Genomic DNA, 23,344 nt, shown 5'->3' on the forward strand with positions numbered 1-23,344 from the left:
CCCTTTAGGAAAGTGGAAGTTACAGACAAAATCATAAATCAATACATGGAGGTTATAATTGGTTTGGCCCAAAAAGGTGGTTACCTGGAAGCAGGGGCTTACAGGTCATAGGTAGATTCAGAGCTTTGCAATGGATAAAGTAGGGCTTTGTCTAAAAACCTGGGGTCAGCAGAAAGACATGTTAAGATTTGGCCTGTGGGCATGATTCTCTCTAGGCCCCTCAGGAAGAAATTTAGAACAAAGAATTGTGGTTAGAGTCAGTCCTGTTTCCCCTTATCTGAGGTCCCCGTTACAGTGGTTGGCATTTTCATCTGGTATGGATCTGTGTTTCTAAAACATTCAACATGTCAAGATGTTATCTTTCATTTCTATAGGGAATCAAACATTTTTTCTTTATTCCAGGCTGCTCAATTTACTGTTTTGAGGCTAGCTAGGTACATGGAATTTCCCTTGAAGAGACTCAAGATTTTTCCTTTATTACTATGCATGGGAAGATCCAAGCAGGCCCTTAAGAGGGGTCCCTGTTCTGTCTCTACTGGATGCTTATGCACGGTATCACATCATTTAGCTTGGAACAAACCTAGGGGAGAGATAACATAGCTGTCCTTAAGCATCAGAAAAGGAGTAAGACCTCTGGTTGAAAGTTAGAACTAGGACTATTTAGAGACAGATTTTCCCCTCAGGTAAAAGTTCTATCTTGAGTTCTCTTTACAAAGGCATTTCAAGCTATGCTATACAGACAAATGAATTATATTGTATGGATATTAAAAAGCTGAGAGTGTATCAAAGCTTGAACTTTATTTCAAAATGGCATTATTTTGGGTCAAAGTATGAAAAAAGGCATAGTTATGTTTTTGTTAAAGTGAAAAAAATTAGGTAAAGTTTATATAAGTAGACTGATGATTTTTGAAAATATACCATTAAGCATGTACTTCAGTGTCAAAAACCTCAAGTCAAATCTTACAATGTATTTCATATTTCAAAAGGAAAGCTAAAATTCATTCACTGTGGTTAAACTGCATTTCATAAAATAATTGTTGAAATAAACTTCATTGAAACATCATTATACAGATATTTTAATTGTATATATAAGGTACACAGAATAAAAGTCCTACTCTCTAGAACATGAGAAGTCAATAAATAGAAAAAGAGATATACAAATGGAATGAACATAAAAACGACTAAGCATGTGATCTTCAACCACATTCATACAGTTTTTAAACTAATCTTTTACAATTAAAAAGTCATTTATTTGAAACTGCAGAGTTGACAGATATGTGCCATATAATTATCAGTTTGGAACCTTACAAAACAACTTTAGTAGTGTTATTTATGTGTGGAGAGAAAACTGTGTAGGTAACTACCATGTTTCAGGGGACATGACTTAACAGTGAAGTTTTTATGTTACAGGGAACAAAACAAGCATTAGTATCAGGTATTTTAGAAATGCTGTCTAAACTAGAATGACATTTATTCAGTATGATATATTCTTTCCCTAACTCCATTCTAATTGTTTAAAATCTATCAAGTGAAGTTACAGAAGTTAAACCACTAAATCTGGCATCTTTCCTTTCTCACACAAAGTATCTTCTCTTAGAAATGGGGTATTTAATTAAGTATCCTTCTTGGTGACCCCAATTATAATCTAAAGAGGCCAGGAGACCACAGACTACTACTGACAAAAAGTGACAGTACACTTTTCATCAATCAACAGACAGTCCAAGGGACACGAGAACACAAGTCTGGGTAACATGAATTTGGTAAGAAAGCAAGCTAAACCTCCTGTGTCTTAGTACTCCAAGTGAGTCATTCTATACAATTTTTGATTAATCCAAGAAAGGCCAAAAAAAAAAAAAAAAAAAAAGCATTCTGTTTAAAGGCAGAGGTACATCATCACTTTTAAAAACATGTCAAGGCAAACATACACATTTTACCTAGAATACCTCATTTGCTAATGATGCATCATTACTGTACTTATATTTAGTAAAGTGAACAGGGTAGTATTATAACCTGTTTATATTCAAGGAACATAGTAAACTAGCTGACAAAATTTACCTATCTTAAAGAAAAAAAAACAGTCGGTTGAGATTGACAAGGTGGGATTAGCTTTCCAATGCACAGCAGGACAACTCTTGCCATAACATGAATGTTAATAAAGGAGCTAACTGCCATGAATACTTAGGATACATAGGTACATGGCCAACTCCAGACCTAAGGGCAATATAAAGCTACTCAAAACAAAATACCCCACACATAATAAAAACCCCGTTCCCTATAAGAGCTTTATTTCTCTTATGGTATTTCAGCCTCATAGTACACCCGGCACAATGCTGCATTAGGGCGGCATACGAAAGCATCGGTTTCTCTTCCCAACTCCGTTAGCTGTTCCAATGAAGACACACAAGGATAATGATCTTTTAACATATCTGGCAATTTAGAAGTTTTCTCTTGAAGACGTCGAGAACGTCTCACTGGTGTTAAAAACTTCAGCTCTTTAAATGCGGAATTTGTTTCATCAAACTGCACCTTCTTTTTCACACTGAAAATTAAAACAATATTTCCAGAGTTCAAAAACATGTTAACATTTTTACTCTGTACTTTCATGATATGTACCATACTATATAGCTTGTATGTTATAACCACGTAAAAGCATGTAATTGTCTTTTAGAGAGGTACTATAAGCTCATTGAAGTGAGAAACTTACCCTTTTCTCAATCCGTCATTACAACCTGTATACAGTAGATACCTGAGTATCTGTAGAACTGGCTAATTCCTGAATGCCAAAACCTACTCTTATTAATAACACACAGATTCAAGTAAATAAAAAAAAAGTTTTCTTTTTCAACATGGCAATAGTTAGTGAAAGTAAATACAGTATTTAAGAGGTGAAATGTTCTCATGACATTCTAGTTGTTTAAAAACTTTTCTGTTTTCTTTTTTGTTCTGAGACAGGGTCTTGCTCTGTCATCCAGGCTGGAGTGCAGTGGCATGATCCTGGCTAACTGCAACCTCTGCCTCCTGAGATGAAGTGATCCTCCCACCTCAGCCTCCCAGATAGCTGGGCCTACAGGCACACACCACCTTGCCCAGCCAATTTTTTTGTAGAGATGGGGATTTGCCATGTTGCCCAGGATAGTCTTGAACTCCTGGGCTCAAGTGATCTGTCTGCCTCGGCCTCCTTTCAAAGTGCTGAAATTACAGGCATGAGATACCATGCCTGGCCTGAAAACTTTTCTATATTAACACACGGTAGCTGTAATCTGAAGCTATCTCAAAGATTTTTAAATGCCATATTTATTATCCCCAAGCATGAAAACAAATCATAGTACATTTTAAAAGTTTACCTTTGCAAGTATGGCGTACTAGACACATTATATTTAATCAAGCAACTTGTCCTCGTTTCTGTATTGGGGGTTTTAACATCATGGGTTGGATCTTTTGTTTTGTTCTCTTGCTCTTTTTCACAATCTTGAAATAGCAAATTTCTATGGTGTTTACTCTCCATTTCCAGTTTTTCTGGATCTACATCAACACCTGTATCTTCAATACTGACTTCTTTGACTTCTTCCGTGGTTGCACAAGCCTTCTCCATATTTTCTCCTATAGAAGATACATTTATAGATTAAGCTTTTGGCTGAATTTTAAGAACAAAATCAGAAGACATTAAAGGTATTCCTAGTTGACCAAATTTTCAAAATAAAAGAACACAATTGCCATCTCTGAACCATTCCTTTTCCTCAGCAAATATTGCTGCCAACTATATAACAAATAATATGAAATGAAAGAAATGCTATATATGAAATAAGAACAAAGGATTATTAAAACCCACAAAAAGAAACAACTAACTTTGCTTGTGCTATAGGGAGATGGTTAGGGAATGCTTGACAAGCGACATTTAGGCTGGGTCTTAAAAATGAGTACTTGACCAAGACCAAGGAAGACAACCTTCATATGGCACATAAAAGAAAACGATCTATTAACATAACATTAAAGAGCCAGTGTGTTTAGAATATAGGGTAAGGAGCAAGGTTAGGAGTGGGAGCAGGAGGTATTGAGCTTAGATAGGTAAGCAAGAGCTGGATTTTAATGAGCTTTATATAAAAGAAGTTTGGTAAAAACAATTCACCAGAGACAGATATAATTAAATTTGGTCAATGTAAAGGACTGTCTAGAATGGCAGAGAATGAAAAGTAACAATCTGTGATGGCAAGATAACAAGGTTGTTGTAATAGCCTAAGTAAGGAAGAGGTCAGACAGGAAGGAAGGGTCCAATCTGAGAAATATTTCTGAGAACATTTTTTTTTTTTTTTTAGAGACAGGGTGTCTGCTGTTCTGTCACCCAGGATGGAGTGCAGTGGCATAATCTTAGCTCACTGCAGCCCCAAATTCCCAGGTTCACGTGATCCTCCTGCCAAAGCCTCCCAAGTAGCTAGGACTACAGGTGTGTGCCACCATACCTAGCTAATTTTTACATTTTTTGGTAGAGATGGGGTCTCACTATGTTGCCAAGACTGGTCTCCAATTCTTGACCTCAAGCGATTCTTCCACCTTGGCCCTCTGGTGTTGGGATTATAGGCGTGAGCCACCACATCCACCCAAGTCAGAACTTATTAACAAATGAATGCATGACTGTGTAGAACTGAGTGTGCAAATGTGTTAGGAGCATCTTGTCTAAAATTTCTTAAGAGTCATAAATGCCAGAGAAGGGTTTTTCTTTTCTTTTGTGGGAGAAAGGGATGTTGGGTATGGGAAAAGGATGTTGGGTATGGGAATGCAGTGAGGGCAGACAAAGGGTTCAAAACAAAACATGTTAGGCTGGAAATACTTGTGAGACATCCTGGTAAATCCACTGAGCTGAAAAAAACCTCTGGATTTAATTATTAGGAAAATTATTAAAAATTTTTACTAAGAGAAGTTTTAGTTGCATGACAGTGACTGAGTTTTAAGTGGAAGTTGAAGAAGAGAGAAAAGAATATAGATTAATTCAACAAATATTTAAGTGCCAAATATGTGCCAGGCATTGCATTAGCACAGGAGACTCAATGGTCAAGAACGTCAGACATTGTCCTTATCTATTGAGTTTACATAATGCAAAAGACAGGACAAACAACTAAATAGAAAGCAATCAAATGCATCAAATATTGCATAGGGAAGAAAAAGGGAGCACAAAACAGGTGCACTAAACCTAGGCTGAGAGGAGAGGGGATGGTATATCAGGGAAATCATCAGGGAAGGCTACTCCAAGGAAGTGACATTTGAATTGAAGTCTAAAGGATAAGTAGAAATTAAGAAAAAGCAGAAGATTGTCTCGGAGAGACCTGGAGGGAAAAGAGAGTATAACCCCTTTCAAGAAATGGAAAAAAAGAAAGAGAAATTCAGGGATGTAGGGGAGAGGGAAAGAGAAGAGGCTGGACTCAGGAATTTATGCAGATGAGTGACAGAGCATTTAGGCTGCAGTGTTGAGAATGGATTGGAATGAAGCAAGAGCAGAGAGGCAGGAAACTTAAGTTTGAAGGCCACTGTTATAGTCTAGGTAAGAGTGTAGGTCATCTTGACTATAGAAAAGAGAGTAAGGATGGAGTGAAGTAGATAGATCTTAAGAGATACTTAGGAAGTTAAACTGAATTTGATCAGCTGGGGAAAAAGGGTTGGGAACTGGGAAAGAAAGAAGGAGTAAACAATCACACCAAGATTCTGACCTGGACAACCAGACAGGGCCATTCATTAAGACAGAGAACTAAAAGAAGAATCAAGTTTAGGGGAAAATTATGTGTTCAAGTTTGGCTATTTGTGTTTGAGGTAGCTGTGAAACACCCACGTGGTGCTTGTTTCTTATTATTTGTCCTTTTTTTTTTTTTTTTTTACCCTCTTCTGAACTACTTTGACCACTTACGGTCTTTTGCTGTTCACAAATAACTGATTTGTGAAATTGGTTTTATATCCAGAACTTACAATTATACACTTAAGAAAACCAAGTTTATGGATAGCTCCTTCCCCTATCTAAAGACTAATCAAATATTATACTTGCTAGAAAACACCAACTAGTATTATCCTATAAGATAGGAAGAGCAACTTAATCAGAATACTGCTTTCATCTTTCCACGTATCTCCAGAGACAGAATTATAAGAGACCTTTTTATGAAATTTGAATTTCCACTTCGCTGTCTTTTGTATGAATAAGAGACAGGACGGGGTTATTCTTTTCTTTTTTTTTTTTTTTTTTTCTTTTTGACACGGAGTCTCACTCTGTCACCAGGTTGGAGTGCAGTGGTGCGATCTCGGCTCACCGCAACCTCCACTTCCCGGGTTCAAGATACTCTCCTGCCTCAGCCCCCCGAGTAGCTGGGATTACAGGCATGTGCCACCACGCCCAGCTAATTTTTTTTTTTTTTTTTTTTTTGAGACGGAGTCTCGCTGTGTCTCCCAGGCTGGAGTGCAGTGGCGTGATCTCGGCTCACTGCAAGCTCCGCCTCCCGGGTTCACGCCATTCTCCCGCCTCAGCCTCCCAAGTAGCTGAGACTACAGGCGCCCGCCACCACGCCCGGCTAGTTTTTTGTATTTTTAGTAGAGACGGGGTTTCACCATGTTAGCCAGGATAGTCTCGATCTCCTGACCTCGTGATCCACCCGCCTCGGCCTCCCAAAGTGCTGGGATTACAGGCTTGAGCCACCGGGCCCAGCCCGCCCAGCTAATTTTTGTAGTTTTAGTGGAGACGGGGTTTCATCATGTTGGCCAGCATGGTCTCAATCTCTTGACCTCATGATCCACCCGCCTTGGCCTCCCAAAGTGCTGGGATTACAGAGGCATGAGCCACCGTGCCCGGCCAGGACTGGGTTATTCTTAAACTTTTCTCCTCCTTTTGTTTGTGGTATACTAGTCTTTCCTCGGTTTCCCCTTCTCTCCTTGCTTCTCAAGCTCCTTCACTAAATACTACTAGTAAGATCAGATCATATAGATGTTCCGTATGTTACCTTGGTACATATTAGCAGTCACCATAAATTGAAATAATCCCTGATGAACTAAGCACACTGCCATTAGAAGCATGACCTCCAACATAGCCATTAGCATAGTAATTAGCACAGCCATTAACATATTAACACCAATGAACAGACTTTTGTTTTTTTCAGTTAATACATGTAATCAAAAACTCACATAACGTACTTAATTTAGACCTTTTTTTTTTTTTTTGAGACACAGTCTTGCTCTGTCGCCCAGACTGGAGTGCATTGGCGCAATCTCAGCTCACTGCAAGCTCTGCCTCCCAGGTTCACGCCATTCTCCTGTCTCAGCCTCCCGAGTAGCTGTGTCCACAGGCGCCCGCCACCACGCCCAGCTAATTTTTTGTATTTTTAGTAGAGACAGGGTTTCACTGTGCTAGCCAGGATGGTCTCCATATCCTGACCTGGTGATCTGCCCACCTCGGCCTCCCAAAGTGCTGGGATTACAGGCGTGAGCCACCGAGCCTGGCCTTAATTTAGAACTTTAGTATGCTCTTCGATTTTTTTTTAAGGTTTAGCCCTTCAACCTAGATCTCTACATCTTAAATTAATTTTGCATACTAAAAGGGTACTAATACTGTTCTGGAAAGCAAAAAGTTCAAACTGTTGGCCGGGCACTGTGGCTCACACCTGTCATCCCAGCACTTTGGAAGGCCAAGGTGGACAGATCACCTGAGGTCAGGAGGTAAAGACCAGACTGCCTAACACGGCAAAACCCCATCTCTACTAAAAATACAAAATTAGACGGGCTTGGTGGCGCATGCCTGTAATCCCAGCTACTCAGGAGGCTGAGGCAGGAGAATCGCTTGAACCCAGGAGGCGGAGGTTGCAGTGAGCCGAGATTGCGCCCCTGAATTCCAGCCTGGGCAACAGAGCAAGACTCTTTCAAAAAAAAAAAGAAAGAAAAAGTTCAAACTGTTTGACTCTTGTTAAAATTAATAAAAAGAAAACAACTAGATACATAGGCGATGGTATATAATATGCACTCAAATATTTGTTGACTGTAAAATATACGGTTATAGCAAATAATTGGAAACCATTTTTCTAAAGTTAAGTAATGACTACAGTTTAATGAATTTTCTATGTGTCATCAACTATGAAACTTTATATTATTTCATTCAATGGTCCCCAAAAATCTGTATTTTACAGAAAAGAGGGTATTTTTTGCCTAAAGTCATATCAACTGGCATAAACTTTATCTGAATCTTAAAATGTTTTTATGACTGGCAACTAATGAATCTCTTATCTCCATCTACTATCCCCAGCAAAGAGAATTCCTGAATGAGCTCTTCTAGCCAACACAACAGATCACAGAATGTAACAGGTGAAAAGTCTAGATATCTAGTCAAACTGCCTCATTTTTAAGGCAGACAATTAAAGCCTAGAGAGACGATGCAACTTTCACAGACATTCAGTGACAAATCTAAATATTGAGCCAGATCTCCTGATTAAAAATACTACATAAAGCCACTTTATCTCAGAGGTAGGTCAACGGAAGTAGGAGGAAAGAAAACAACCTATATATTTTAATAATCAAAAAAGATAAAAGAAAAACTAATTCAGCAAAGAAACAATAAAACTACAATTCACAATGAAATACCATCTCACACCAGTCAGAATGGCTATCCTTAAAAGGACAAAAAATAACAGATGCTGGCACAGTTGTGGAGAAAACGGAATGCGTTTACATTGTTAGTGGGAGAGTAAATTAGTTCAACCATTGTGGAAGACAGTGTGGCGATTCCTCAAAGACCTAGAGACAGAAATACTTTCAATCTAGTAATCCCATTACTGGGTATACACCCAAAGGATTATAAAATCATTCTACTATAAAGACACATGCACGCATATGTTTACTGCAGCACTATTCACAATAGCAAAGGCATAGAATCAATCCAGATGCCCATCAATGATAGACTGGATAAAGAAAATGTAGTACACATACACCATGGAATACTATGCAGCCATAAAAAGGAACGAGATCATGTGCTTTGCAGGAACATGGATGGAGCTGGAGGCCATTATCCTGAGCAAACAAACACAGGAACAGAAAACTAAATACTGCATGTGGGAGTTAAGTGATGAGAACACATGGACACCTCAAGAATACACACACACTGGTGCACATGGGAATGTGGAGAAGGGAGAGGATCAGGAAAAATAATGGACATGAGGCTTAATACCTCGGTGAGGAAATAAGCTGTAAAACAACCCCCCATGACACACATTTACCTTTATAACAAACCTGCAAATCCTGCACATGTATTCCTGATCTTAAAAGTTAAAAAACAACAACAACAAAAAAACTACAATTCACTTGAAGGAAATAAAAGAACTAAAACTTACCTAAATTAGCTTTTTCTTGACTCTTCATTGTTAGAATATCTACAATCGTGTGTCGCATCTCTTCAATAGGCTTAATTTTTTAAATGAATAAAGCAGATCCATGTAAGTTTTATTTTCTCTGACATTAACTAGGTATCCAAGTTGTGATTAAAACTTCATACCGTATTTTAAAGTAAGGGAGTGGCTCTTAAACCATGCTTCTCAGACCACTTAATAATTAAGATTGAAAAATGGCTGTCTTGGCTGGGCGCAGTGGCTCACGTATGTAATCCCAGCACTTTGGAAGGCCGCAGGCGGATCACGAGGTCAAGAGATTGAGACCATCCTGGCTAACACGGTGAAACCCTGTCTCTACTAAAAATATAAAAAAATAAGCCAGGTGTGGGGGCGGGCACCTGTAGTTCCAGCTACTTGAGAGGTTGAGGCAGGACAATGGCGTGAACCCAGGAGGCGGATGTGCAGTGAGCCAAGATTGCGCCACTGCACTCCAGCCTGGGCGACACAGCGAGACTCCATTTCAAAAAAAAAAAAAAGAAAAAAGAAAAATAAAAGAAAAATGGCTGTCTTTTCCAATTTATAGACTAAAAATGAAGGATAGAATTCTTTTTTTTTGAGACAGTCTCCGTCTATCGCCAGGCTGGAATGCAGCGGGGCAATCTCGGCTCACTGCAACTTCCGCCTCCCAGGTTCAAGTGATTCTCCTGCCTCAGCCTCTCTAGTAGCTGGGACTACAGGCGCATACCACCATGCCCAGCTAATTTTTTGTATTTTTAGTAGAGACAGGGTTTCACCATGCTGGCCAGGCTGGCCTTGAACTCCTGACCTCATGATTCGCCCGCCTTGGCCTCCCAAAGCGCTGGGATTACAGGTGTGAGCCACCACGCCCAGCGTAGATTTTCACATTTAACAACTTCCCCCATAATTTTACTTAAGCCTTGCTCCTTTTCTCTTACATTTAAGTCTACGGTTATATTTTTGTTTCATATGCTATGAAATGTATCTCTGAAGAGCTTAAGGTTGATCATCTTAACATATTCATTCACGAATTTATCAGATATTATAAGCGTTTACTATGTTCCATCCAACACAATGAAGATTAGGGAAGGTGTAATTCACATTCTTAGTTCCACAACTTAGTCCTGAATTACTCAGCTATCCTGCTTTCAGTTTTCTCGGCTTTTTTTTTTTTTGAGACAGGGTGTTGCTCTGTCGACTCAGGATGGAGTGCAGTGGCACAATCATGGCTCACTGGTCTTGAACTCTAGAGCTCAAGCAATTCTTCCACTTCAGCTTCCCGCATAGCTGTGACCACAACTGTCTACCACCAAAAAAACTTTAAATTTTTTTTTTTGCAGAGATGGGGTCTCACCATCTTGCCCAGGCTGGTCTTGAACTCTTGGACTCAAACGATCCTCCCACCTCCGCCTCCCAACGTGCTGGGATTACAGCCGTGAACCATCATGCCTGGCCACTAATTTTAAGAGATACGGTCTGTGTTGCCTAAACTCCTGGGCTTATGCAATCCTCCCACCTTGGCCTCCCAAGTAGTTGGGACTATAGGTATCTACTACTGTGCCCAGCCATCTTGGCTAATTTTGATTCTTGTTTTCCAGCAGCTTCTCCTCTGGTGTTGTATCTTTCCGTTTACATTATTGCTTTGTATGTGAGCCTTGGCTCCAACTTTGCATCCTTGCTACAATGTCCTTAGTTGCCTTAAGTAATGTCCCTTCTGATACAACATAGTAGGGGCCTAACACTCCTTTCCAGGTAGCATCTATCAAATATAATTACCATTCTGAAAAGAGTTTTACACATGATAGCCACTGAGAGACTATCTGCTGAATATCTGATTTTTTACTTAAGTGAAAAGTCAAATAGCATTTGTTGATTTTGTTGAGACAACGGTGAATACATCTTTCTTAAAAAAAGGAGTTTAAGCCGGGCGCGGTGGCTCAAGCCTGTGATCCCAGCACTTTGGGAGGCCGAGACGGGCGGATCATGAGGTCAGGAGATCGAGACCATCCTGGCTAACACGGTGAAACCCCGTCTCTAATAAAAAATACAAAAAACTAGCCGGGCGCCTGTAGTCCCAGCTACTCGGGAGGCTGAGGCAGGAGAATGGCGTAAACCCGGGAGGCGGAGCTTGCAGTGAGCTGAGATCCGGCCACTGCACTCCAGCCTGGGTGACAGAGCGAGACTCCGTCTCAAAAAAAAAAAAAAAAAAAAAGGAGTTTTAAAAAATTATCTATGTAAACAATCTCCAAGAATGTGTTTCTGAGAAACCTGGATTAAAACGAAACATATTTTAAGAACATGTATCCACGAAAAAAAAAAAACCCAACCACACAAACTCAAGAAATGATTTATTCTACACCCAAAGCTTTGTGTATCAATAGGCTGGAAGAGGTAAGGAGTATGGTATCAAACCATTATAGAGGTAATAATGTTCGAGAAACTGGTTTATTGCCATTTTCTGTATGCAGACAGGATCAATCTATACAGTGTAGATATAGCAGTACATTTGGGTTTACTTTTTTTTTTTCTTTTTTTTTTGAGACAGAGTCTTGCTCTGTCGCCCAGGCTGGAGCGCAGTGGCGCGATCTCGGCTCACTGCAAGCTCCGCCTCCCAGGTTTATGCCATTTTCCTGCCTCAGCCTCCCTAGTAGCTGGGACTACAGGCGCCCGCCACCTCGTCCAGCTAGTTTTTTCTATTTTTGTAGAGACGGGGTTTCACTGTGTAAGCCAGGATGGTCTCGATCTCCTGACCTCGTGATCTGCCCATCTCGGCCTCCCAAAGTGCTGGGATTACAGGCTTGAGCCACCGTGCCCGGCCTGGGTTTACTCTTAAAGTGAAAGAGTTCTCTCACAAAACCAAGAGAGCTTGATAACATTTAAAAAGCTAATTTCATCCCTTTTGCTTTATATTCAATAAACAAATTTTAATATTACATTCAGTCTTCCAGATTTCCAACCAGGAAATGCATACAATAATATGCTAAGACATTTCATGTAGAAAGTTTCATTAAATATACATTTCAGCTTATACCCACTTTCTAAAGTCTGATTATTCCCAGTACAGGAATAAAAGACTTAGAAGGCCAACAGCCAGCAATCTTTGTGGCCTTTAAACATTTACAACTACTACATATACAACCACAATTTTCTCAAGCTATGTTGTGATGTGTTTCAAATTAATTCCAAATTGTCTGCTACTGTAATCGTAAAGATCAGCAAATGTTTATCTTACCTGAGCCCCTGCCAGAATGGCTTTCTCATAGATTGCAATAATATTTTCAATAGGACTTGTGAGTGGTTCAATAAGTGCAAGACATATCCAATACTTAACAAGCTTTTTGGCATCTGGAATATTTTTAATCAGGTCATTCAGTGTGACCAGTATGTCTTCTTTTGGACATCCCTAAAAGAGCAAGAAATAATGTGTGTAATATTTTTTAGCTTACAAACTATGAACAATAATTGAGCCTACTATAGTCAAGATCAATGATAAAGATAGCCATAAGCATAAAACAAAAAAATGAAATATTAGTTGAGACATTTATTAGTAAAAAATGAACATTTATTTGGTCTTGACTTTATTCTCATATATATTGAGGGATTCCATTTGTTAATACCTTAAACCAAATGTTTATGAGTCAGAATAGCCTGCAGAGTTTTTTTTTCCTCTTAATTGTCTTCGTCAGGTTTTGATATTAAGATTAAAATGAATCTATAATGGTTTATGTCAGAGTTACATACAGTTAAATAGTAGGGCAGAAAAAATTCATAGTATCAAAAGGAAAAACTTCAACTGAACAGAAATAAACTCTGATTCTGTTCTATTAGAGAATCAGTTTTCCTGATTGTAACTTTTACTGGTGTTCAGAATCACAAGTGTTCAGAACCACAAGAAGTTACAAGATGCTCATGAAGAGTAGAGTAAGGTTTGAAATAATACCTTGAATTCAGTTTTGTTATGGATCTTACATACTAGTGGGTGACCAAAACAAGATTAAAGAGCAGTCAGGAAACAAAGATATTGTCTACTATTAAACATAGTATTGTTCTGGAGCTGATTATTATACTCCATAGGATTTTGGTCTAAATAGCAAAATTCTGCAATAAATTCAAAAACATGATGTTGGCTTAGATGAATGGGTTTTTGTTTCTGTTTTTCCTTTTTTTGAGACAGAGTTTTGCTCTTGTTGCCCAGGCTGGAGTGCAATGGCACGATCTCGGCTCACTGCAACCTCTGGCCTCCCAGGTTCAAGCGATTCTCTTGTCTCAGCCTTCCGAGTAGCTGAGATTACAGGTGCCCACCACCACGCCCAGCTAATTTTTGTATTTTTAGTAGATATAGGGTTTCACCATGTTGGCCAGGCTGGTCTCAAACTCCTGACCTCGGGTGATCAGCCCACCTTGGCCTCCCAAAATGCTGGGATTACAGGCGTGAGCCACCCCACCTGGCCAGATGAATGTGATTTTTTTTGAGTATTTTAGGTAAGTTAATCTGTGATAATAATGACTCACACAACATTTGTGTTGCTAGTCTTTGGTAAAATGTGTAATGAACGTAAGAAATAATGTGTAAATATGATGAATAGATGTAAGAAACAAAATATTAGAAGCAATAATATCACCTCAGGGTATTACACATTAATTATCTCAGAGGAATCAAATATTTGTAATTCAGTAAAAAAATCCAATTATCCCTTTGATACAGGTTGAGTATCCCTAATCTGAAAATCCAAAATCTGAAATCGAAAACTTTTGAGTATCAACATCACAATGAAGATGACCATCATTAACACTGCAGACAATGTACCTATAGGTGACAAGGTGAAAACATGTGACAGGCTTATTGAAGAACTAGAGCAGCATTTATTCAGAACAGAAAAAGATATCATGTTCCTTTATAAAATCAAACAGAAACTTCTAAGACAAAAACCACTGCTAATGAGACAAGTGACTCTGAAGTAAACATCTTAAAAAGCCATCCAGCAGAATGACTCCTTATCCCTAGAGGACCCACTTCCTGGTCCTTCAACTGCTTCTGATGTTTCTTCTCACCTAAAAAAATAAAATACAGTGTAAAATACCTCTTAATTAAACACAACATCATAGATGGAGATTGAAAACATGCTGCTGTTTGTTGTTGCTATTGTCTAACAGCTGATACAGGTGTTCTGATGATGCTACTGTGCTGCTTAGTTACTCTGAACATATTTTTCACTGTATTAATGTGTCTTTTTTTAAACTGTTAAGTAATTATGTGTGAATAAGTGCAAGAGAATAATTGCTTATTGGTAGCATAGTAATTCAGAGTGAGGAATGATGGTGTTGCCAAACAACCAGACTATCCCATGGGTGGCTGACAAAGTGACACCTTAGTTTTCTGATGGTTCAAAGTACACAAACTTTGTTTAATGCACAAAATTACAAAAAATATTATATCTTTAGGCTACATGTATAAGCTATATATAAAACATAAATGAGGCCGAGCACAGTGGCTCACACCTGTAATCCCAGCACTTTGGGAGGCTGAGGCGGGTGGATCATACGAGGCCAGGAGTTTAAGACCAGCCTGGCCAACATGGTGAAACTCTGTCCCTACTAAAAATACAAAAAATTAGCCAGGCATGTGGTGCACGCTTGTAATCCCAGCTACTCTGGAGGTTGAGGCAGAATGGCTTCAACCCAGGAGGCAGAAGTTATAGTGAGCTGAGATCATACCACTGCACTCCAGCTTGGGTGAGAGTGAGACTCTGTCTCAAAAGCAAAAAACAAATGTAAATCAATTCTGTGGATCTCATCCCCAAGATAACTCATTATGTACATGCAAATATTCCAAAATCCAACAAAAAACATTTTCAGTTACTTCTGGTCCCAAGCATTTTGGATAAGGGATACTCAACCTGTATATTTATATGAACTCAATGCAAAATGTAGTCAATTAAAGGCTAATAAGCTCACAATTAATGAACGAAGCAGTGTATCTCACAATTAAGTAATTGTTAAAATAATCTCACAGTTAATGTTAAGTCAACATAGTATTACCAACATCTCCTGGTCAAAAAGACTGACAATATGATTTAATGAAACAATGTTTATGAAGGTAATTTGCAAACTATAAAATGCTAAGCAAATATAAAGACTCTACCTCATTAATCAAGTTCAGGCATTCAGAAAATGTGTTGTTTACTTTTTCAGTAAATAATCTTTGTTCATCTTCTTCTGCCATGGTAGTCCAAAAAGACCCAACTGGTTTTTCATTTTGTCCTTCAGGCTCATGCTGAGTAACTACTGAGTTAGGGGGCCTTTTCAGAACTCTTCCTTTGCCAGCTTTCCACTCACTCAGACGAGCTCTATAGTTAGAAGCAGATATAAATATTACTTTGAAATCGCTGTCAGAACTCTGTTAAATAGAGGAAAAGTTAAAAAAAAAAAAAAGAAAAAGTATTATTTTTAAGTAATCTTACTCTAGTGGCATATATATAGTTCACAAGCTTGATGAAATATTAAACATATCAAGGTCAATTATGCTCAATGATTCCATTAATGCATTTTTTGATTTGAGATTATAAAGTATTTCCCAACTATTATTAAAGCATTTACCTTAGATTTTAAAAAAGCAACCTTAGAAAACATATTCAAACACAAAAACTTTTAGGTCATATTGCTCCACAATACAAATTTGCCTGCATACGACAGAAGAGAAACCATGAAAGAAAATTCTAATGCAGTCAAGGAAATTATAAGCCAAATCTACAAACAGTACTTGATTAAAAACTAAGGTAATAAAGAAAATTACATCTACTTACTTTCTCTCTTCTGAGGTTTCTTTGGGCTGAGCTGATCTACTATCAACAGTTGCTTTTCCTGTAGTATGTCTTCGCTGGTCAACAGGCTTTGACTTTTCCATCAGTTTATCATTAGACAATGAAACAGGCCTGGTTACAACTTCAGATGCTATGCATCTTGATAGTGTCTTATTTCTTATTATATTTTGAGAAGAACTGGTTTTGACACTAGATAAAGCTGTTTTTGATTGTAATAGTTCTTTTTCACGAGGCCCTTTCCGGATTGTAACATTGGCAGAGGTTCTACTGATGCCTTGTTTCACAGTGTCCTGGGTATTACTGTGATGACTTCTAATAGGAGGTCGCACAAGTTGTGTGTTCTGAGATGTAGTGCTCACAAATTTAGTAGTGGCAGCCATATTGGAGGATCTATTACTTTTCACTGTTACACTGCTGGTGTTTACAGGCTGAGGCTTTGTGGCCTTAGGGATAGTGGCTGAAAGTTTCTTTGTTGCTGCAAAACTCTCATCTTTGACTTGTAAAGGTTTTCTAAATGAATTAATCTTAGACTGAACAATCTGGCCACGATAAGATCCAAGCACAGGTTTCTTGGGTACGTTAGCATCTTGCTTTGGTTTTTCTGTAGTCATTTGTTTCTTTTTACCATTGTTTTTAAGGTGAAATGCCTGGCTTAATGTCATATGTTGACTTTGGGGATCACCTTCAGTTAGTAACAAATGCGGAGTCTGATTATTATCCTTAGATTTATGCGTGTCAATTACTACAGTTGAATTGGTTAGTTCATTTGAAGGTTTTAAAGGAATGCAATTTTTCTCCACTATTGTATTATTTTTGCTCTCTGCAGGTCTCTTCATATTTTCTTTATCAGCCTAAAAGAATTATTTAAGAAAAGTGTTTAGGAAAGGCAAAACGGAAAGGGGGACCATTTAGGAGTGCTATGTCCACATCTTACCATTTTTGTTTTAAGTTTCAGCACTTTAGTCCCTTCTTGAACTTGGTCCTCAGATGTCACAACTCTCCGACCTCTACTACTTAAAAACAAACAAAATGATTAATCAATCAATCCTGTACCAAGGAGGCTTCCTGTTGGGGAGGAAGAAGAGGGCAATGTTAACAATTAACTGACTTACTAATTTTAAATTTAATAAAGACCTGAGTTAAAATTTGTCCTAAGCAAGTTTTTTTTTTTTTTGGGATGAAGTCTTGCTCTGTCACCCAGGCTGGAGAGCAGTGGCATGATCTCGGCTCACTGCAACCTCTCTGCCTCCCGGGTTTCAAGCGGGTCTCCTGCCTCAGCCTCCTGAGTAGCTGGGATTACAGGCACATGCCACCTCACCCAGCTGATTTTTGTATTTTTAATAGATACAGGATTTCACCATGTTGGCCAGGCTGGTCTTGAACTTCTGACCTGAGGTGATCTGCCTACTATGGCCTCCCAAAGTGCTGTGATTACAAGTGTGAGCCATCACGCCCAGCCCTAAGCAAAACTTTTAATTATTTTTAATAGTGTAAACAGGTCGGGCGCAGTGGTTCAAGCCTGTAATCCTAGCACTTGGGAGGCCGAGGTGGGCAGATCACGAGGTCAGGAGATCAAGACCATCCTGGCTAACACGGTGAAACCCTGTCTCTACTAAAAATACAAAAAATTAGCAGGGCATGGTGGCGGGGGCCTGTAGTCCCAGCTACTAGGGAGGCTGAGGCAGGAGAATGGCCTGAACCTCGGAGGCGGAGTTCGCAGTAAGCTGAGATTGCGCCACTGCACTCCAGCCTGGGTGACAGAGCGAGACTCCATCTCAAAAAAAAAAAAAAAAAAAATAGTGTAAACAAATGGCTGAGGAATTTAAAGATATTTTCTAAAAGTCCTAACACTTTCTGTCCACAGAATTTGTAAATACTTAATAATCTTATTTCAAATCATTCTCAAGTCATTCAAACAAGTCTTCAAATAACCTTTAGTGATACCTCCTTGGGTTAGTTTTAAGTGCTTAGTAACAGATGTACTACATTGAAAAAACTTTTATAAAAAAGAGCCCTCCCAAAAGTGATTCAAAAATTACCATATGCCATTCACAGCTTAATGTATATTAGGATACATTAAGAATATGGACTGCTGGTTGTGGTGGCTCATGCCTGTAATAGCAGCACGTTGGGAGGCTGAGGTGGGGGGGATTACTTGACCTCAGGAGTTCGAGAGAGCCTGGGCAACACAGCAAAACCCCGTCTCTACAAAAAATAAAAAATTAGTTGGGTGTGGTGGTGGGTGCCTGTAGTCCCAGCTACTTGGGAGGCTGGGGAGGGAGGACTGCTTGAGCCTGGGAGTTGAGGCAATGAGCCAAGATCCCATCCCTGCACTCAAGGCTGGGTGACAGAGTGAGATCATTTCTCAAAAAAAGAACCTTAGTTTCTAGGCGGTATTGCAAAGAAAATCCCTCCTCAAGAAATTGACCTAACTTATTTTTATAGCTATAAACTGGCCAAGGCAGACTGTGAGCATCTCTTAGCAGGTGATTGTCTCTACCAAAATCACAAAATTTGGCCAGGCATGGTGGCAAATGCTTGTAATCCCAGCTACCCTGGAGGCTGAGGCAGGAGAATCGCTTGAACCCAGAAGGCAGAGGTTGCAGTGAGCTGAGATCGCACCACCGCACTATAGCCTAGGCGACACAATGAGGCTCCGTCTCAAAAAAAACAAAAAAGAGTATATTTTACATTTGACATAATTTAGTAGTTAATAAATTCTGTTTACATTGCTTTCATACCTATTTGTTCTGTCAGCTTGGAGAAGGTACAGAACTTTGACATACCCTGTACTATACATTTTGAACAATGGTGAAAGAAGATAAAAATGTGCCACTTAACAGGGTATCTTAGTAGCTAACTTCTAGCTAACAAAACAAAACTTAGCATGACAAGAAGAGCCCATCCTACTCACCTGTCTAGTGTGGAGACTTAATCCTATTCTGTCTTATTATAAAACCACCCTCAGAAGAGTTATCTGAAATGAGTCTTAGGATATCTATACTTTAGAGATTGTAAAATATTGTTTAATTCTGAAAAGCTGCAATACAGGTCGGCTGTCTTATTTAATATTCACTGATGAAGTGATTAACACCTAAATTGACATCTGTTTTCTTTCCTTTTTTTTTTTTTTTGAGACGAAGTCTCGCTCTTGTCCCCCATGCTGGAGTGTGATGGCATGATTTCGCTCACTGCAACCTCCGCCTCCCGGGTTCAAGCGATTCTCCTGCCTTGGCCCTCCCTGGGATTATAGGCGCCTGACATCACGCCCAGCTAATTTTTGTATTTTTAGTAGAGACAGGGTTTCACCATGTGGGCCAGGCTGGTCTAGAACTCCTGACCTCAAGTGATACACCCGCCTTGGCCTCCCAAAGTGCTGGGATTACAGGCGTTTGAGCCACTGCACCCGGCTGACATGTTTTCTGAAAGGAATAAATGTAGTACTTAAGCCACAAGGAGCGTTTTAGAATTTTCTTTTCTTCCTATTATGTTTAAGAGTATTATAAACCCCTGACCCTGTTGGATTCCCTATTTAAATAAGCGGTTGAGAGTCACTGTCTGAATCCATATTATCTCTACTTATTCCCTAGTAATTTCATTCCATCCTAAGGTTTTTAAGTAAATATCATCTGTATACTGATCAATTCCTGAGTTTATGCTTCCAGTCCCAAACCCTCCCCTGAACTTCAGACACACAACTATTTGGCATATCTGCTTGGGTGTCTGGTTGGTACTTCAAATATAGTCAAAACAGAACTCCTAATTCCCCAGCTCCTCCTTCAGTCTTCCTATTTCAGTATATGGTTATCACCATTCATTTACTTATTCAAACCAAAAACCTAGGATCACCTTTTTGTCTTAAACAAAGAAGTAAAAGATTTATTTGTGAAGGATAAAATGTTTATTCCAAACTAAAGCAACTTATTAAAGTTAGAAATTATTTTTAAAATTTTAGAACGCCAAACTTACACAAAATTGCAAAAATATAAAACAGGTCAAAGAATATTTATACACTCTTTACCCAGGATCCACCTATTGTTAAAATTTTTATCCCATTTGCGTTATCATTTTCACTCTCTGAATATGTGTGTGGGTGGTATATACAATTTTTTACCTGAGACATTTTTTTTTTGAGACGGAGTCTCGCTCTGTCACCCAGGCTGGAGTGCAATGGCGTGATCTTGGCTCACTGCAACCTCCACCTCCCAGGTTCAAGCGATTCTCCTGCCTCAGCCTCCTGAGTAGCTGGGGATTACAGGCACCCACCACCACACCTGGCTAATTTTTTGTATTTTTAGTAGAGACAGGGTTTCACTGTGTTAGCCAGGCTGGTCTTGATCTCCTGACCTCGTGATCCGCCCGCCTCAGCCTCCCAAAGTACTGGGATTACAGGTATAAGCCACTGCGCCTGGCCTAAGCCTGTAAGGATGTTATCAGTGGTTATCTCTAGAGAGTGAGGGGATCTTTTGCCTTTCTGCTTCATCTACTTTCATGGGTTTTTGTTTTTGCTACAGCTATGTACTATCTAAAATATTTTAACAAAATAATAAAGATATTTCTGTGGAGGGTTGAGCCTACAACTAATAATCTCTAAGCATTTGGGAGGGCCACCCAACTCTTCCCTGATGAACTCCCCCACACTGAGTAAAAGCTTTGCTAAATAATAGAAATACGACCTTTGTTTGGTGTAAACAGTAAGTCGATAATCTAGTCTATGCACATACTTTGTTTTATAATTTTTTTTTTTCTTAGACTGTGAACTAATTTATGTAGAAAACGATAATCTAGGCTGGGCGTGGTGGCTCACTCCTGTAATCACAGCACTTTGGGAGACTGAGGCGGGCGGATCACAAAGTCAGGAGTCCAAGACCAGCCCCGCCAACATAGTGCAACCCTGTATCTATTAAAAATACAAAAATTAGCAGGGCATGGTGGTGCTTGCCTGTACTCAGTCCCAGCTACTTGGGAGGCTGAGGCAGGAGATTCACTTGAACCCGGGAGATGGAGGTTGCAGTGAGCCAAGATCACACCACTGCACTCTAGTCTGGCAACAGAGCGAGACTCTGTCTCAAAAAAAAAAAAAAAAATTAATAAAACGATGATCTAATGCTGCACCATCCAATAAAGTAACCACTAGCTAAATGTGGCTATTGAGTCTTGAAATGTGGACAGACGAAACTGAAATGTCCTGTAAGTGTAAAATAGATACCAGATTTTAAAGATGCTGTACCACAAAAAGATGTAAAATAATATGTAAGCACTTTTTAAAAAACCTTTCTAAATGTGGCTACTAGAAAATTTAAAATTACAGATATGGTTTACTTTGCATTTTTATTGGACAGATATGGTTTACTTTGCATTTTTATTGGACAGAAGTGAAAAGAAATAAACTTGACCTTACCTGGATAACACCTCATTTTCCTGCTTGTATGCAAAAAGCGTTTTTCTTCTCAACAGATGTTCCTTGAGTTTTTGTCTTCTTTGCTCTAGATAACAAAAGGTAAGAGCTACAAATCAATATTAGTTAAAACATGAATAACGGCTAATAAATCTTGTTGATTAAATGAAGAGTTTACTTCCAAAACTGATTCCACTTGAGGTCACATCTATATAACAGAAAATTCCCGAATTCAGTATTGCCTTTGAGAAATCATCTTGTAAGAGGCTGTTACCATAACAGGTCCCCAAAACCCCTCTGCATAAGAATCACATTCTTTACCGTATGTGAAAAATCTGGAGAACATCATTTTCTACATACAGCTCCTGAAAGCCAAGTTTTAAGAAACTAAATGGTAGAAGTGAGGCGCTAGACTCCAAAGTTCTAATTTACCAGAACTGGGTTAGGTGAGAACTACTTTCTTCTGCTTTCTAGTGTGTAGAATTTGGGAATAACAATATTACTTTTGAAGACCCAATCAACCCTCGCTTTCCATAAAGTTGAAGGAGAAACTGTGAAATTGGAAATAATACAATGGGGGTATTTTATCCGACCCCCAGCCCTGCAGAAATTCGCTACGGACCCAAGAGGCGGAGGACTCGGCGCAGGCGCAGTCGGCCCGGGAACCCGCGCAGCCCCGCCCCTCGCGGACCCCGGGTCTCCGACACCGGTCCCGGCCGGACCTCCGCACGTTTCCCCTAGCCTAACGGATTCCTTCTTAGGAGGGCCCATCCCAGCCAGCAGCGACAGCACACTAACACCACGCAGCGGGTCCTGTTTTTATGACCCGTTCTACAAGGCCAAGAATGCGGCGGGACGAGGTCGACGCCGCGTTCAGGGCTCTCACAGAGCCGGGGAGGGGTGAAGCGCGCCAGCCCTGCCCCGAACCCCGACTGCCGGGCCCGCGCCCGCCACAGCCACCGCCACCGCGGCTTTCACCTTTGAATGCGGACTGGGCCCTCTGACTCGGGGGCAGCTGCAGGTCCTGGGGCACAGCCGGGGTGCTCATCGTAGCCTCGGGTCGGGGGATGCGTCTCCGCTTTAGCGCCTAGATAGGACTTGCTCAGATCACCGCCGCCGCACACTGCATAAGCCGGCAGCTGCTAAGCCCTCAGACGGCGCGGCTGCCGTCTCCGCCCATTGGTTCCTGCGTGAATTGAATAAGCCAATGGACTTAGAGGGGCGGAGCCTGGACTGCAGTTGCCCAGGCTGATCTGGTGTCTGCCCAGTTCGGTTGGGACTGAGTCTGCAGGTTTCAAACCTAAACAGCGCTCTTCCTCCTGGACGTGCGATGGGGGAGGAGTCGACCTGCTCAGTCCCCACGACATAGCAGGACTAGATTGACAAACAACCGAGATGGGACACAGTCCCATGTGAGTCCCTCACAGTCTGGAGGAAGGCAGACGAGAAAAAGACAAAAAAAGTGTTGATTGGCTGCCCTTCTTACTAAACAAAGGTGCGTTCACTGACGAGGACGTAAACACCGATCTGGCGTACCACGAGCATGTGTATATATTTCACAAATATTGCTTCATTTTGAGCATCATAACTCTGAGGTGGGACGTTGTCACCACTTTTTCCACTGAGAGGTGACAGGTTCAGAGGTTGTTTGTCCACGTTTGCACAGCGTGTGAAGGGGAACTGAAATTGGGATCTGCTTTCCATATCTTTATTCTAAGCAATTATCAAATGCAAAAAAGGGAGGAGAGGAGGAGAAACGGAAAAAA

At 40.0% G+C, this 23,344-nt stretch overlaps 1 protein-coding gene across 4 annotated transcripts; it reads right to left on the reverse strand.

Moving 5' to 3' along the window:
* Nucleotides 1-781: 781 nt before the first annotated feature.
* On the reverse strand, nt 782-22,827 carry CKAP2 (cytoskeleton associated protein 2). 4 transcript variants are annotated; one of them, XM_025364405.1, is made up of 9 exons: nt 22,557-22,827; nt 21,582-21,666; nt 17,115-17,193; nt 16,163-17,031; nt 15,502-15,706; nt 12,592-12,762; nt 9,345-9,414; nt 3,345-3,600; nt 782-2,539 (listed from the first exon to the last, which is right to left on the reverse strand). In XM_025364405.1, exons 1-9 carry the CDS (start codon nt 22,624-22,626, stop codon nt 2,293-2,295), a joined length of 2,052 nt encoding a protein of 683 aa, XP_025220190.1. In that variant the 5' UTR covers nt 22,627-22,827; the 3' UTR covers nt 782-2,292. The 4 variants fall into 4 exon arrangements, with proteins under 4 accessions (XP_025220190.1, XP_025220191.1, XP_025220192.1 ...); XM_025364406.1 differs by having other exon boundaries at nt 784-2,539; nt 17,115-17,190; XM_025364407.1 differs by lacking the exon at nt 22,557-22,827 and adding an exon at nt 22,011-22,230 and having other exon boundaries at nt 784-2,539; nt 17,115-17,190.
* Between the last annotated feature and the right edge of the window lie 517 nt (nt 22,828-23,344).

The sequence above is a fragment of the Theropithecus gelada genome, chromosome 17, assembly GCF_003255815.1.
Source record: "Theropithecus gelada isolate Dixy chromosome 17, Tgel_1.0, whole genome shotgun sequence".
Taxonomy (NCBI): domain Eukaryota; kingdom Metazoa; phylum Chordata; class Mammalia; order Primates; family Cercopithecidae; genus Theropithecus; species Theropithecus gelada.